The sequence below is a fragment of the Pyrgilauda ruficollis genome, unplaced genomic scaffold (genome assembly GCF_017590135.1).
Source record: "Pyrgilauda ruficollis isolate IOZ18807 unplaced genomic scaffold, ASM1759013v1 scaffold42, whole genome shotgun sequence".
In the NCBI taxonomy this organism is placed as follows: domain Eukaryota; kingdom Metazoa; phylum Chordata; class Aves; order Passeriformes; family Passeridae; genus Pyrgilauda; species Pyrgilauda ruficollis.
In genome coordinates this window covers 5,398,432-5,415,401 of record NW_024525712.1, presented here as the reverse complement: position 1 = coordinate 5,415,401, position 16,970 = coordinate 5,398,432, and the positions used below count along the sequence as shown (strand labels likewise).

The following is a 16,970-nucleotide window of genomic DNA, read 5'->3' as shown; positions in this document are numbered from 1 at the left end:
CACACAAGATAAGTCACACAACAATAGATAAATTCCTGTCTTAAGGCAATTATTGCTGTCAGAGCTGAGCCATCCCTTTGAGAAATATATAAAATTGTGATTCAAGACCATTAATTAAGCAAAATCTAATGACTTGCTAGTCATTCTAGTAGTAAACTATATTCACTGTTAAAAATGGGATAGTCTCATCCTGCTTCAAACTTCAGCTTCAGCATGTTTGTTTTCAGTTTCTGCTCAGCAGAAACAAATACTTTTCAGTGTGGTATATCACTGACCATTTTTCTTAAAAAAATCCAAACACTAAAGTTCATGCCTTTTTTTTTTCAGCTGCTGTTGAAAGATTTAGAAACAAACAAACCATAAAAATTCAAATAATTATTGGTAGGAAAAAATACTCAAAGTTCATGCCTTTTTTTTTTTTTCAGCTGCTGTTGAAAGATTTAGAAACAAACAAACCATAAAATTTCAAATAGTTATTGGTAGGAAAAAATACAACTCTGATTTTGTTCTGTAGCAGATTAGTTCTCTCAGGAAAATGGATGCAAATAGTGCGCATATTCATAATTGAAAACAAACACAGAATAATCACCTGTGTTTTACCAGAGTGACTTAAGCTTCCTTCCAACTCTGCCACATCAGCACCTCTCCCATAGGAGCACCCAGCTGGGTACCCCCTCTGCTGGGTGAGGATCAGTGCAGGGTTGAGCTCCAAAGACCCTACATCTGAAAACAGGGGTGAGAGAGAGGGCTCTGAATGAACGAATGAGCTGGACAGGTAAATTAAAAAGCTAGTATAAAAGTGTGGTTTCCCCATCACTGTGGTTTTAGGGACTTTCCTTGGGGCAGGCAGCCTCATTGATGCAGTGTATGTGAGCTTGTATTATATTTATTATGCCAACAAATAACATCCGGCATCTAAAATGCCAATGACCTTACTAAAGAATGCCCATTTTGTTTCCTAAAATTCAAAAAGAAGTTCTGCAATTCAGGACCAACATCAAGCCAAAGGATGTGGAAAATTGAAAGAATTACTGCATCTAAAAATAACATCTATATTTGACTCAAAAGCTTTTATTCATTGTAAATCTATGTGTCACTCTTCCCCTACACTAGGCAGATTTTGTTGGAATATATTTCCAACTGTTTTGTCCTTCCCACTTGTTTCCAATAGTGATGGACATATTAGATTCCAACAGACTTGGAGGTGTCAGAATTTACATGGATAGTTGTTCTTGTAGAATGCTAAGGGACGTTTTACTATTAAAATGGAAACACTGTTGGCTTGCCTAAAGAGTAGCAACAAAAATTCAGGTACTCTATCACTTGGCTGCAGACTGGATTCCTGGTTTCAGACAAAGCAACAGTTCTTCCTTCCACTTCATGGAAAATCCCAGGTCACCTCAGTGAAAAAGCTGCAACTCTTGGAATGGAATTTTCTGCTTCCTGAGGTTAACGACAGGCTGCAAGAGCAGATAAGTTAGCTACTTTCTGACTCTGCTTCCAGCTCCTCCTGCTCCTGGCAAAGAAAGCTCAGAGGAACAGGGGTCTTAGGACTCCTCTGATATTTATCTCACCATTCTTCAAGAGTGCAGGCAGCCTCAAGGCAGGCAAGTGGGTGTTCCTGTCCCTTAGGAGAAGTTGTTTTCTCCCTATGAAGAGTAATGCAAGTGGCTACTAGAAGACATTCAGCCTTAAAGTACCCAACCTAATGACATGCAGAGACAGGAACTCTGGGAGCAGATTATTGTTTCCCTTTTCTTACATCATGTCCGTCCTCACACAGATATCAAAATTATAAACAAAAAGCAGCTTTGGAGCTACTGCTCATTAGGGAACAAGTTACTTCACAGAATGCACAAGTTACCTTACAGAATGCATCAGGAGAATAATAGAAGATTAATAATAAACATTATGAATTATACTTTTTATTATATTCCATAGCGTGACTCAATCAATACCCATCGTCTCTTACCTCACACTGCAAAAGTAGAACTAAGTCATACTAGCCTACAACTTCTTCCCCTGCCCATTTCTTTTCTTCTTTCTCTACATAAATCAAATTGATTTGCCATCTTAAAAACAAGTTGGAAAACTGGATTGCTGAAAAGTATGGATGTATCTGAAATTTCCAAGTAAATCTTAGTAGTTTTGTCTGTATTTTTAATTCCAGTTGCCTCAGGAGATCACATCTATTTTGCATTGTCATGCACCCTCTTCCTAGCAGCTCTAATATTGGCAGCATTAAGACAACAGTCATTTAGAAAGCACTCTTCTATGAATCTCTCTGTAATTATTCCATTCTATTGACACAATACTGAAGATACCAGAAAAAAGTATGAAACATCTGTAGACAGAATAACATTTTTACACACTTCCATGTTATTCATAATACAAAAAAGGTAATTTCTGAATAAAATCAAAGACAAGTTTATTCTTCTTCTGTCTTCACAGTGTAATGCCATTTTTAAAGTTATAATTCAATTTGATTTTTCTATTTTGAACATGTTTCAACTTACATTCTTGCTTTTATTACCCCATACAAAATAGCTATACCCAGGCCATATAAATACCATTTGGGCCACATGGAGAGCAGCCATGCTGCCCAGTAACACGTAATAGTAAACGGGGATTCTCAAGGGGTCTTTCCTCAGCTCAAATATAAAGAACAACACTTTTAACCAAGTGTGTATGTAAAAAAAAAGTGCAAACATTTGATTACTCTTGCAAAAGTAGCATGAAAATTATCTCTAAAATACCCAATTAAGTACAAACCCTCCTTTAAGGAATATCAGATGGTTTAAAATATCCACATAATAAATACCTAGCATAACAACTCAATAGAGGGGACATTAATTAAAAATTAATTTGTGGAAGTTAAAAATGCAGACATTTCTGAGGTAGAACATTTGCTCTGGCAGGTGGGTGCAGTAGCCCAGGGAAGCACAGAGCAGGGGCTGGTGGCACTCGCATCCCTGGCATCGCTGGCAAGGAAGGAAAGTGCAAGGGGCTCTTTTTCTCAAGAAGGGGCACTTACAGTTCTCTCTTTGTCCAAACCTGCCCCTTCAAGCTGCATCACAGATTCAGCTCATTTTATGGTTTCTCTGAGGCAGGTTTGATGAGGCCCCAGGGGCAGGTCAGCAGGTTCGCTCAGGAGGCAGCTCCTCCCCTCTCTCACCCATCACCACCAGGCCACCAAACCAGGGAAATGATTCAGACAAACCAAATGTTCTTCCCTTGCTTCTTTTGCAGCTAACTCTGAGAACTGATGAAGACCACGTGCAGGAGTAAGCAACTACTGCTGGCCAAAAGAAAGCCAAGAACCCTTCACAAGGTGTTTCTGAGTTGTTGTTTTTGTTTTGTCTTTTTTCATTGCAAAGGGGTTCAATCTCTATTTTGTAAATTAAAAAAGAAAGTTGGAAGAAAACAAGGAGGTACATACTAGCATTAAAATACTAAATAGACCATCTACTTAAATACATTCGACTATTTTCTTTTAATATGTAATCTAGATAATAAAAAATTCTACTGTCTGCAGCCAATTTTTTTTAAATCTTAGTTTCAATAAGCAGATGTATCTACCAATTAATTTCCAGCTCTGAATAAAAGATTCTTGCAATATTTCTACTACTGAAAAACACATCTACATGACTTGAAAATGTATAAATTAGTAGTATTCCACTTGACTAAGACCACTACTATGTCATATATTTGGCTTAAAAGCCTGTGAAAAAATTCTTTCCCAGAAACATTAATCACCAAATTTTAAGTTCAACTGCAAAAGAATCCTCTGGACCCACAGTTAAACAATCATTGCTCTAAGAGTGGTCAGAAGTTCAAATATACCCTCTGATCCAAAGGCATACAAACACCAATATATGGCTGGGATTTCCACAAACACTTAAGACACTTCAGGAATTGAAGAGGTTGGAGACTGCAAGCCACCAACCCAGCACTCAGCACGTAAGTGAAAAACTTTCTACTGGGAAAGTTTCCTCAGGCATCAGGTGCTGCACAGCAGTCCTGTGGCTGACATCTCTCCTGAGAGATTACACAGTGCTCTGGTCTCTGGAGCCACGAGTCCTTCCCATGTCCAAACCACGCACCTAAAGATAAGCCTGAACTGAATGAACGTTTTATTTCCTGCCCACTGAAACTTCATCACTATGCAGTCAAAACCAACAGATTTACATAATCAAAGAGACACCAATCAAGAAAAAAACAAAACCAAACAAACTGCCAATTTTAAATCCCCAAAGGCATTCAACAATGTTTACAAATCCTGATGCTCTCTGAAATTTCTTAGATGTCGGTCTGGATGTTAAAACAAATTTATTTTAGGGGTCTACCATTGTGTCAAATTATCTCCAAATTTCAAAGTTAAAAAAATAAAATAAATTAATTTCACTCAAATCATAACCTTCTTTTAAAAGCAATTTTTTTTGTTTACACTGTCCAGAAGATTGATTCCTGAAAAATGAAATATTCTTTCAGAGAAATACAGATATTTTTAAAGTGAAGTCAGTAATTTAATTAACCAACCAACCAACAAGATACAAATTCTGTCACAGACAATGTCTGACATGCGAGACAGTCACTTGCTCTATTCTAGCACTATTAAGAAACAATTCCTTGTGAATATTCAGAGTTAAAAAAAAATGAAAGGTAATGAAAAACTCTCATCTAAGGAATCTGGATTGCACAGATATTGCTGTGTTCTATGTACAGTGGGAATTCAAAATTTTACCAATATTGAAAAGACAAAACTAGTTTGAATTCAACTTGATATTGTTAAATGGTGAGTGCAAAACCACAGCTAGTTCTTATTTCTTTCTCTGATGAATAAGGGATTATAAACACGTGCCATGAAGTTATAAAACTGGCCTACATAATATACCTGAGTGTGGGGGCTGTACACAAGTCACTTGCCTACCTATCATATCTGTTTTAAGTGTTGTTCACATTGCAACTTCATCAAAACTGGAAAATTTCCCCTGTACTATCTGAGGTGTTTGGCAATCCCACAAATTTCTTCAAAAGACAAGTCTATCTTACACTATTGATGGATATATATCTTTTATACAGATATGACCAGTATAAAGATTGACACGGAAGGCTGGATTGTTTTGTTGTTTTGTTTTTTTGTTTTTTTTAATAAACCTTGCTTTCAGCCAATTAATTGTTCACTTGGAAATCTCTAATGAATACTGGGTCTCAGACTCTTTTTTACATATTTTTTCTCTTTCCAAATCTTATATTCAATTATTCCCATGCAAGATGTATCCGAAATTTTTAAGTAAAATAGATGATACCAAAAAGAAAACATCTACTTCAGAAAGTACACAAAGCTGACATAGTATAAAACATCCAAGAAAATACTCATATCACAAGGGAGGATTAGAGGATTTTCTGGCTAAGTTTTCAAAACTGTTGTTTACTGAATCAAGAAAAATGTTTCAACATGTATCAACATTTTAGAAATTTCAAGTGATTTAGATTGTTGATAGAGAACTCAGGAAAAAAATATAATATCCTGAGTTTTTAAAATTGGTTTAAATAAATTATGAACATTACCACACTAAGAAAGGTATTTACAGACCTTTAATAATTGTCTGGTAGCCATTATTTACACACCTGAAAACTAAGTCTCCAATCTACAAGTTAACATGCATTAGCTATACAGAAAAGTCTAACTAGGAAACATTTTAATTGATTTTACCCCCTACATAGGTGCTTTTGCATTTACTTAAGCTTTTCCCAGGGCAATAAAATTAAATCAGGAAGCTGATGTCTTGAATCGGGCCAGAGCAAGCCACCAACTCACAAAATCAAATTGCTCTCCCTGCTCTTACAGCTCTGTCGTAGCTCTGCAGTTCTCTTTGCCTGATATACGTCTCTCCTTCTACTGGCACTTTAATTCAATTACCTAGGCCCTTTTTACTGGAGCCTGAGAACCTTACCAAAGTCAAACAACTGAGTTTTCTCATTCAATTTATGTCTGTAATAAAAAAATACTATCACCTCTTCAATTTCTTGGAGAGTTTATCAAAACGCTATCAAACCAAAATTTCTTTCTTGAACCCAAATTAGCTATTATCCTGAAGAGTGACAAAATATCCCTTAAAAGCTATCCTGCTTTGATGGGTCATGTACTTTTTAATATACATATGTCACACCATCATACTGCTGCTCTAGCTTTTTACTTTATCTTAGCAGACAATGTAATGTGACATTTATTTGTATTTGAGTTTTGAATGGCCTGCTAGGATTATCTGTGTACCAGAATACACATTGCCCCTCATATTTTTGAAATTATTTTGGAAAAATTGGGAAGAAAAGTTCTCTCACCATTAAAACACGACAAGACATTAATTTAAATATTTGAAAATTGGTGACTGATTTAATCTGATTATGATTATAATCTATCATTAAATAGAAGCCACCACAAGGCACCAAATAGTGAAATTTTATATCAAAGTGAACAGCCAAGATCTTGTAAACACGAAGTATTTGCTTCTATAGAGCATGATGGACCTTGGACAGAGGCTATAAGCCTCTAAATTTAACTGTTTTGAGAAGTCTGCACTCAATTTCATGCTGTCCCAGTCACAATGCTCACACTGCCTAGAGATAAGTCAAGCATGCAAGGACTCATTTATTCTTTATTTTTTCTGCAACAAAGGAAACCAGCAGCAAAATGGCTAATAAAATGCTATTAAATCCAGTCTGGCTAACACAGTGCAAAGAACTTGACATTTAGCAGTCATCATCCTGCTTACCAAAAACAGTCATCAGTTAAGGTAACACTGTGTACCAAGTAATATTTTTCCTTTTTCAGACCAGCCAGGCAATGAGCAGTCTGTTGTAATAAGTGATTTAAGGGGAAAGAATGCTGAAAGAAAATGTTTCCGAAAGATACAGGGAGTGGCAATTGGAAAGAGAATAAAAAAATCTGAAAGTTACAACAACAGATCACAACAAAAAAGAGAGCAATGTCACAGGCAGTAAAACTATTTGGAGTTAAATACCTTTGCTCATTGTTTCTCTTAGTGAAACTTAAAAACCAACTCAGCAAAAAAAAACCTAGAAGAGAACACTACATTGCACAAAACTTCACACTTTTTATTCTACAAACTTTCACATAGTTTCAAGAAACCCTGCCAGCTACTGCACAAACTCTTCAATGTCCTAATCTTTTCTTATCTTTATAAATACAGATTAAACAAAAAGACATGAAGATGAGAAACCACATTAATCTGTCCTCTGTGTGTCTTTCTCAAGATTTTAAGACACTTTGTTATTTGTAATAAACATTAAATTTTCTGTTTAAAAAAAATCATTTGACTCTCATTAGCAGTAGTAATAATCCCATACCAAAAAGAAATCAAATTTGGCAGCCTGATAAGCAAAGGGAGGAAAAGGAAACATTTGAGTCATTCCGTTCCAGCTCAGTCAGCTCTTGTTGCACCATCTCTATGGATTGTCTTGAAACCCTGCCCACATTTGCAATAAGAAAGCCTTTAAAGTTATTTTTGTTTTGGTATGTTTTTTTTTCATTGAATCCAAATGGAAAAAATGGTAGACAATTTAGCTCAGTTGTTTCCCTATATCTATCTATCCATCTATCTGTACACACATACATTATGTACAGCATGTGTATATATAAATATACAGAAACACACATACACATAAGTACACATATTTAAAATACTAACTTCTTTTTATACATAGACTTCACCAGAAATACAAGCAACCATAAATGTTTAGATTGTGTGATACAGATTTTAAATGTCACCTTTTAAAAGGATCTTTTCTGTAAGTGAAGTCTTATCCTATAAGGATGTAAACACTTTGACTTGCTGGAAAGAGACTCGGCAAATGTCCATGACCGGGAAAAATAAGAAGCCTGGGGATTACTCATGTATACAAAGCTATGCCTGAGTTCTTCAAGATGAGATCTAGAGTGTACAAAATACTGTAAACAAACTACAATAAGCTTTGAAAGTCTCAGAAATTTGAATCCAAAAGTAAATAATTGAAAAAATACCACATTAAAACATGAATCAAGATGGATTAAAATTTAGTTGGTTTTTCAGTTGTTCAAAATAGAATTGGAGTCTCAAAACATTAATCTAGCATTTTCATTTTACCCATGACACGCAGTAAAATATTCCTGCAAAGGCCGTTTTATAATTAAAAAAGAATAAAATAATATTCAATTTTAAACTTAAAGCACTAATTCTCTTTTTTTTTTTATTTCCTCAATAGCTGTCTGCTATTTTTTCATGTCATAATAGCAATATTGATTTCTTCTATTGTATTATGTTGGTTTCTTCCCGCAGTTTCCTTCTATCTTCATGCCAAGCTCTGTTCTTTACTGGCTGTATTTCCTAATTTTCTTTTCTGCTAGACTTGCAACCTTTCAATTTAAACTCAGCTTACTTGCAAGGCAATCCATAAGCACATGCAACAAGCTTAACATTTATTTAACACCAAAATGGCAAAGTTTTCTGCAGGCTGATGACATCTCCATGTCATCTCTTAATGAGCTCACCTGGGAGCTCATTAATTAATTAATTTCTTCACCTGGGAGAAAAATCAATAGGGGCTACTCAGAAAACGGAGGAGGTTAAAATATTTATTAATCTTGTTTTTCTCTTAGGCATGTGTTTACCACCATTTTAGGTGAGACACTCCTCTCCCTGTGTTTCAGATTCAGACCCTCCTGATGATGTAAGGATAGGCATCTCCCTGTTATTTTTCCACCAGCTGCCTTTGGGAATTAAGAGAGAAAGAATATGTTTACTCATGTCCAAGCATCCATTTCCTACTCTTTCCAATACGTAATCCCATGTTTGTCTCTGCAACACAAAAACTTCTTATTCACTGTCCCTCATGCCCCTAAATTCCCCAAAGTAATGCTGAAAATTCATTTAACTCATCATTTTTTAATTTTGTTGTTTGGGAAAATTGAGTAACAGCAGAGACACTGAAGCACTCTGTTAAACAGAATCAGAAAGACTGAAAAATGTTTAAAACAGATTTTTGAATAGGGGATGTAGACAACAGCACCACGCAATCCACTGATCTGTATAATCCTTATAGCTTCCTACAACATTTCAGTAGAACAAACAAAAAACCTCATGCTGACAACAGTCCAAACTCCCAAAGCTTTGGGAATTAGAAGACAATCTTTTGAAACAGCTATAAAGCAAATACTCCACAGTCCAGATGAGCATATGAAGAGATGTTTGCAGTAAATGGAGAATTTTTGTAGTTGGGAAAGGTCACCAGTAGAGTTTCACAGAGAGCTGTGCTGATTTGGGCATTGTTCAGCTCCTTCCTAAATGGAAGAGTGATGAACCACAGAAAGAGCTAAGTTTCGCTTATGATATTCATCTATTTTAACCAAGTCTACCTAGGAAGAACAGCAAAAAGACCTGTCAACAATCCATGAATGGCTATTAAAATGCAGACCTGATGCATGTATTAATATAAAATAATGTATATGGAGAAAATCAAACTTTACAAATAAAATGGCAAGCCTAGAAGGGATCATTACTACTTACAGACAAGAAGCTACCCTTGATTAGTCCATGAAACCTCATACCAAATTTGTCCATACAAATACTGGACAAAGTTACAATTCCCTCACCTCCAAACACAGCAGAGTGGGAAAGCAACAGTCAGATGATGAGAGATTAATACCAACCTTTCACTGAGAAGACTCCAACTTTAAAAAGAAAGAAATGGAGAGGCTTAGGATCAAAGATCACAAAATCATGTCTGGCATTGGAATGCTAGAGAGGGAATCAAGTACTCACTGTCTCTTCCAATAGAAGAAATGGGGAACACTAAGTGAAGCTAACTTTCAGGCTTCAAACAGAAGACAGCAATTTCCACCATGTAGTTTGTGTAGTACTCCTTGTCACTGAAAGTTATAATGTAACTTAACAGCTAAATTAGTAGAAAAAAAGAGGTAAAACAATTTGTGGAGGAGAGATCCATCAAGATCTACATAAAGTATGAAAGTATCTTTAGCCTCAAAAATCCATATCTGCAAATTATTATAGGTATGAGAAACTATATGCTGCTCTATACTGTCTACTTGTTCATAAGCCATGCTTCCATCACCCTCAAAAAACAGACATCAGGTCAAATGGGTCTTTGGGTTTACTTATTAAAGGTATCTTTCTGTAAATAAACACATATTTATCATTTTAACATTCAAATGTAAAGTATTTACTGCTTAAAATACATCTTAGTGAAACAAGATGAAAATAAGAAATTGCATTTATTCACTGTAATATATGACAATGTAGTCCTCTGATGACAGTGTATTGTGTATACAGTAAGCTACTTGCAGTAAATGATGGATATGATTTTGTTCCGTATGTTTTCCCATTCTTCAGCAAAGAATTTGATGAGGGCTAACACAGTGCTGAGATGACAAAAATATCTTCCCACCAGTGAATCCAGTCACTCGAAGCAAAGACTCGTTTGGGCCTTCTGTTGCAGCCCTCAGCAGCTTTGCCTCTGTCTCCCAGTAAATGTCAAACACTATCAGTGCTGTGCCCTTCTGCCCCCTGCTAATGACCAAACACATTCTGCAAGCTCTGCAAATGTCCCTTAACACACTCATGCCTTGGTCCTGGCTCATTCCATCAGCAGTCCAACCAGACTGCCTGGGAATGGCTTCAGCAGGCTTTACCTCCTACACACCCTCCACAGCTGCTCTGCTGGGGAGGAGTGCTATCTTTTCCAGCATCCACTTGATTTGTTGGGACTCAGGATGGGGCTTAATAGAGAGAAAACAACAACTTTTAGCAACAATTTACACACTTTGAAAGCTAATTTTTTTTAAATCGCTTATGACTCCTTTGCCTACTTTTTGCAAGTAGTTTCTTTCTGTTGAAAATTCTATGAAAACATTCTCATCTGAAAAATACTTTTAAACTTTGGTTTAGACAAATAAATATCAACATCTACATACAGACTTTTAATCTCCTTTTATTGTAAACAGAAAATTAGTCAACACACTTAGGCTGGAGAAGGCACAAATAAATTAATAAACTGCCCAAACAGTAGCTAATTGATGTCTGACCAGTGATGTCCACTGTTGATTTAGATGTCCTAGGCTGAGAGCGAGCAGCTATGACACAGTCCCAATAGGGACCTAGTCTGAGATTAGAAATTATTATTTCCAATAAAGGTGTCCCCTTTTGAGTGAGCTGAGTTCTGCTCCAGGCACTATGAACTGTACTGGCTGACTTGCTACTTATTAGAAGAGAAATTCACAAACTAAATACAGATGTAAACTCCGGTGCATAGAGACCTAAATGCAGCTGGTTTAATCTCAAATTGAATTCTTTACTTGTTCATAAAATTTCTATTAAGGAAGGTGTAAGATATTTTTTATTGAAATAATCTTGTGCTTTATCCCCCCCTGTTCTGTGTCATTTAGCCAAATCATCACTGGCACCTACTGCAGTTTGCTGCCCACTCAGGAGTGCCAATAGCTGTGTCAGTATCAAGTTATTTTCAAACCCTTCAAATAAATCTTCAGTATCTGTACTTCTTTTTTTTTTTAACATTAAGTATGTAGAAATCCCTGCATCTTGAATAAAATCTTCTGGTGTGTTATCTCGTGACTAACTCCTACATGCAAATTGATGCTCACCCATAAAGTGATCAAGTTTACTCACAGTCCACATTTGAGATTGCAATCCTTCACCCTTCACAGTGATGAGATGTGTTTATTTTATTTTGTCTTAATTTTAATCTACTGGAATTTTTCTAAAAGGGTTTCAAAGATCTAATAGAACACAAGTATCTTGAATCTTCAGATGAAAATGGGATGGTTGTTTGCAGGCTGAACATGCATCATTTCAAACAGCAGATCTGCAAACAGCAGGCAGTAAGATTTCTGCTGTGACAGCCCAGAGACTCCTGCACTCACAGTCTCCATACATATCACCCATTTCATTTTCCTAAACATCTCTGCTAAGAGGTAAAATGTTAGCACAAATCAACAATGAAATGTGAAACATCATTATACTTCCATTACCCCTACCTCTTTAGTGATTCACATACTCTCGAATAGATGTGATTTTTGTCATTTAGTGTTGTGGGTTTTTTAGTTGTATTAAGACAAATACTCTTGGGAAGCCTCAATAATTGTTTTCACTGGCATTATGAACGTACATTAGATTCCACCAAAAGTTCTTATAGAGAGATGAAAAAAATGTAAGTGCTTCTTACTCAGCTGTCTAGAAAGTCACCATTGAATTAAATTACTAACGCTTCCCCCTTTCCCTTTGACATCTACAGTACAAACCAGAATTTAAAATACATTGATAAAGGAGTAAATAAAAACACACCCTAAACTATCCAATGTTGAGTATGTGTTAGAATCATGTAACAAAAGCAGTAACATGCAACACAAATTGTTGCCTTCAATCTCATTTCAGAGCCTACCTTCAAAAGCTATTCAACTGGAATGGCTGCAATTTAAGAAGTCCTATTAAAGTTTGATCACTTAAAATTATATTTGCATGTTGAAAAGGTGTTTTATTCATAGCAGACATGCAGGTGACCCAAAGTAATAATCACACAGCAAATACAGAATGACTTATTTCAAAATTAAATCTCCTCAATAATTTGCATGTCATTCTCAGTGCAAATCAAGTCCACTTTCTTTCATGACAACAATTTTTGTCAATTTTTACCTCTTCTGCTATTAACAGAACATTAGTTTCTTTTCTTGTTCAGTCTGTTAGACTCAAGTGCAGTGAATACAATTTTGTTTGTACAGCTAGCAAGAAACAAGAGAGCAATGAGGTGATGCCAAGAAAAACTGTGAACAAATTTCAGTATTGGTCTGAGTATGTGTAGCTAGTCCTGTAGACAGATTTGGATTTGGATTGTGTTTAGATACAAATAGTAACATATTGCATCAATATTCAAAGGTCTTCCGTCAGAATTATCAACACCACATACAAGAAATTGCTCTAGAACAGCAAAATTCCCCAAAAACTGTAAGACAGGATACAATTATGGGAGGAGGAGACAGCAAGAGGAGATACCCAGAATTTTATATTCCTCAACAGTTTAAATGGTTTAATATAAATATGCTTCAGCAATTTCTGTGAAAATAAGCACTCTGTATTTAGTCAGAGATGAAATGAAATTTCCATGATTGTGTTTATGGCATTAAGTATTTTTCAAACCATTTTGTACATGGGTCTCCATTTTTAAGGGGAGTCAGCACAGTACTGGGATGTTGGCCCTAGTCCAAAAAGGTCCAAAATTGTCCCAGGTAAAAATGAAACCACATGCTTATGCAAGGCTCCCTGAGCTCTTTCAAAGCTGGCAAAATCCACCCTGCAGAAGCAATCTAAACCATGGTTTGAAGCCTGCAGCAGGGAAGGGGAAGTGCCAGAAAGTGGGAGGAGCAAGGGAGAGTGAGAAAATGTACAGCCAGAAGTAGCACTGGCAAGGTCAGTGACTAGTAATGTTATAAACAGTTTTCACAAGAGAGCCTGAGATTAGGAGGAGACATTTTTGATATGTGGGAGAAAACACTTGGCTGCACCATTGGTCTGGGCCCCATGCTGTTTTAATCCATGTAACAAATTATATGTGAAGTAGAGCAAAGTCAACTCAGCTTCCAAAATGGGGCATTTTTCAGAAGCAGTACTCAGCAAAATACTTATAAACCAGGAAAAACTTAGGGCAATATTTTTTAAATGATTACTTTGCACAGTCAATCTATATTGTAAGTAAGAAATAAAATAGATGAGAATGTGGAATTTATCAATGCCAGTGAAAATGGACTTAACCCATCAGCAATACTCTTTGCAGGATTTCCTAAATTTTTGTTTGAAAGGGGAAGGTGATCGATTTAAATGAATTTATTATTTTTAATTATCTATCAACACCACTACTAATGAAAATACATTTAATATACAGGCACCACTTGGAAGACAAACATTGAGAGTCAAACCAGAGATTAAATAACTGCTTACTTTCATGCTTAAAAAAGAAACTGTTCTTGAGTGTAGAAAGCCCTCTGTGGGTGATGGGCTACCTCTATGAAGTGCAGTGTAGAACTACAGTTCATGTAAGTAAAAAACATGAGTGGTAATTTACTGAGTACCTCAGACATGTAATAGTTATTCTGAAAGTACCCCCTAAGCTGTTTTAGTACAGCTAAAACTAAGCAATTAATATAAAACAGGTATTATATAAAGCTATTTATGTATGATTGGTACCTTCAAACTTCTAATTATTAAATCAATTGTACCATTGTTCTTTGTCCCAAAGACTCATATTTCCTATCTTCTGACCCAGCTCCTTTCCATTCACAGCCATTCAGCAGAACTGTAGCAGAAGGTGTAACTGAGTATTTACAGATGTAATACTGCCTATTTTATTTATAATAGTTCCCCAGTCAGTTGTCCAGAAAGGATAATACCCATTACTAGATGACAAGTAAAGTCACCACTAGGTTTTGAAGAACGCTGGTCTTCTGCAGGCATATTTTGAAAACGACCATTCTTTGTCAAGCTGAAAACATATTTTTAACTTCTTTTGCAATACTTGTGCAGCATGGTAGCTTGCATTCTACCAGAATGATAATTCACATTTGGGATACTAGACAACTTGATACATTAGTGGAGTTTGACGAGTATAATGCTTGCATTGTTCACACATTCTCCTCTGACTCACTGCAAGATTATAAATGCCCACCATAAGGGGAGCTCCACCCTGCGAGGTCTAATATTTTCTGCTGTTGCAGACCCTTCTACCTTTAAGACGAAACCAAGCCATTAAGACTTGACTCCACACTCTAAGACCTTTTTTTTTTTTTTTTACATTTAAGATGATTCACAAAACTAGTTTTACACAGCTTCCTGTAATCTCAAGGCAAAAGGTGTTCTGTAAATGTACTTTGTTTCAAATGTAAGAAACATTAACCACCCACTTCCTGTACTGTTCCCTAAAAGGTTTACAAGTACTGCAGGACTAATCCAATTCTGCCAAAAGCCTGCGCTTCTTGCCAAAGAGGGACTCAGTTAATGCTAAATGACTGTACTCTTCACATTAAATAATACTTGGAAGCTGAAACACAGCAAGGCTTTATAGACCCCTTTTGAAAATATCTGACAAAGTCACAAGTTAATTTATGACAGGAGGCCCCGCAGAAAATTCCCAGGGCCAAGCTCTGCTCAGCTTCCACGGCTGCGTGTGTGTAAGGAAAGGGCAGGGCTGGTGCCAAGAGCTTTCTGAGCCCAAGTAACATATAAGCAGGTCAGTGGAACAAATCTGTTACTCTTAGTAAGCCACGAAACAAAATAGTGTGTGATGTTCATTTGGAACTTTGCCTTTATTGCAGGGAAATATGCCTGGAAAGGTAACTGTTTCAGTCAAATCAATGTGAATTAAATGTCAATCATTTTCAATACTGAAATTTACACCAATGCAATCCCATTCAAAACAGTGACCAGAGGCACGGCCGGGCACTTAAACTGACACATTTGTGCCTGAACTAAAAAACTGGTTATTAACTAATGTTCGCAAAGCCGTGCAGGAATCTGAGCCGGGTTAGTTTTCAGCAAGCCCAGGGTTTGGGTCCCGGTTTGCTCGTACATCCCAAATATATCTAAGAACTGAGCAGAAAGTGCCACCTATGTCCCTGTCGACCCCCCAGCCGCCTGAATGTGCTTTTAAACAGGATACTAAGGAAGTACTGAAATCCTTCTAGGGACGACTGTACTGGGACACAAGACCCGCACGCTAACCAAAACATCCACCTCTAAGAGCCCCGCAGAAGCGGGGGCACCGCTCCGACCCCTCGACCGCGCTCCGCCGGAGCCGGGCAGGAGCGCGCCGGGCGCGGCCGGACCGCGGGGCCGAGCGGGCAGCGGGGCCGGGGGCGGCGAGCGCAGCCCCGGAGCAGCGCAGGGACACCCGGGCCCCTCGGGCAGAGCCACCGCCGCGGGTCCGGCCCCCTCCCCCGACCGCAGACAAAGAGCTGAGGCTCCGCCGCCACCCAGCCCGGTGCCTCTCGCCCCAGGTATCCATCCCCTCCTCCGCCTTCTCCTCTGCCCTCCCTCCCTCCCTTCCTGCCTCCCTCCGCCCCCCGCCCTGCCCCGGGCTGCCGCGGCAGCCCCCGCCGGGTACTCACAGGATGGTGGTCTGGGGGGACACGGCGGGGACGCTCTCCAGCATCAGATGCATGCAGCGCACCGTGGTGCGGAAGCAGAGGCAGCGGCTGGGGCACCACACGCTCCCGCGCTGCGGCGGCGGCTGCGCGGCGGCGGGGGGGAAGAGCCCCCCACTGCGGAGCAGCAGCAGCAGCAGGCAGAGGCGGGGGGCGGCCGCCGCTTCGCACCGGGCCATGCTGCCGGACGGAGGGCGAGGAGGAGGAGGAAGAAGAGGAGAGGGGCTTCTGCAGATCCGCGTCGCGCCCGCTCCGCTCCCGGCTGCCGCTCGGGTCGGCGGCGGGGCGATCCCGTCCCCCGCGCGGGCTGGAGGAGGGGACGGCGGTGGGCCCGCCCCGGCCGGCGGAGGGATGGGCGGCCGCCCCGCGCGGGGCTCCGCGCCGCCCTGCGCACGCACCGCGGGCAGAGCCGCGCCGGGCACGGAGAGAACGCCCGGCACCCCGGCTGCTGCCCCTCCGTGCTCGGAGGGAGAGCGTGAAGGCACCCTCTGAGCGGGACGGCAGCTTGCACCTCGGCAGAGGAGGGAAGGAAGGCAAAATGAGGGGAGTGGAGAAGGGAAAAGAAAGGGTAAGGAGAGGAAAGGAGAGCAGAAAGCAAAGAGAAAAAGATGGGGGCGGGGGGAGCAGATAAGGGAAAGAGAAACTCTTATGGGAAAAACCAAGTCCAACAAGCCAATTTCCATTTCCGCCCTGGTTTGAAAACCCACATACACAGCCCTTGGACTGTCCTCTGTGAGAGCTGCAACTT

General features: G+C 38.9%; 1 protein-coding gene across 3 annotated transcripts in view; it reads right to left on the bottom strand.

Annotated features, from left to right (window-relative positions):
• The window catches only part of PXDN (peroxidasin), an 85,609-nt gene extending 69,100 nt beyond the window's left edge, over positions 1–16,509 (bottom strand). For all 3 annotated transcript variants that reach the window (XR_005955994.1, XM_041477885.1, XM_041477886.1), the window contains exon 1: positions 16,187–16,509. Coding sequence is in view for 2 of the 3 variants with exons in the window: in XM_041477885.1 (XP_041333819.1) it covers positions 16,187–16,401 (215 nt within the window). In the remaining variant the exon portion in view is untranslated. The remainder of the gene's footprint in view (positions 1–16,186) is intronic.
• Between the last annotated feature and the right edge of the window lie 461 nt (positions 16,510–16,970).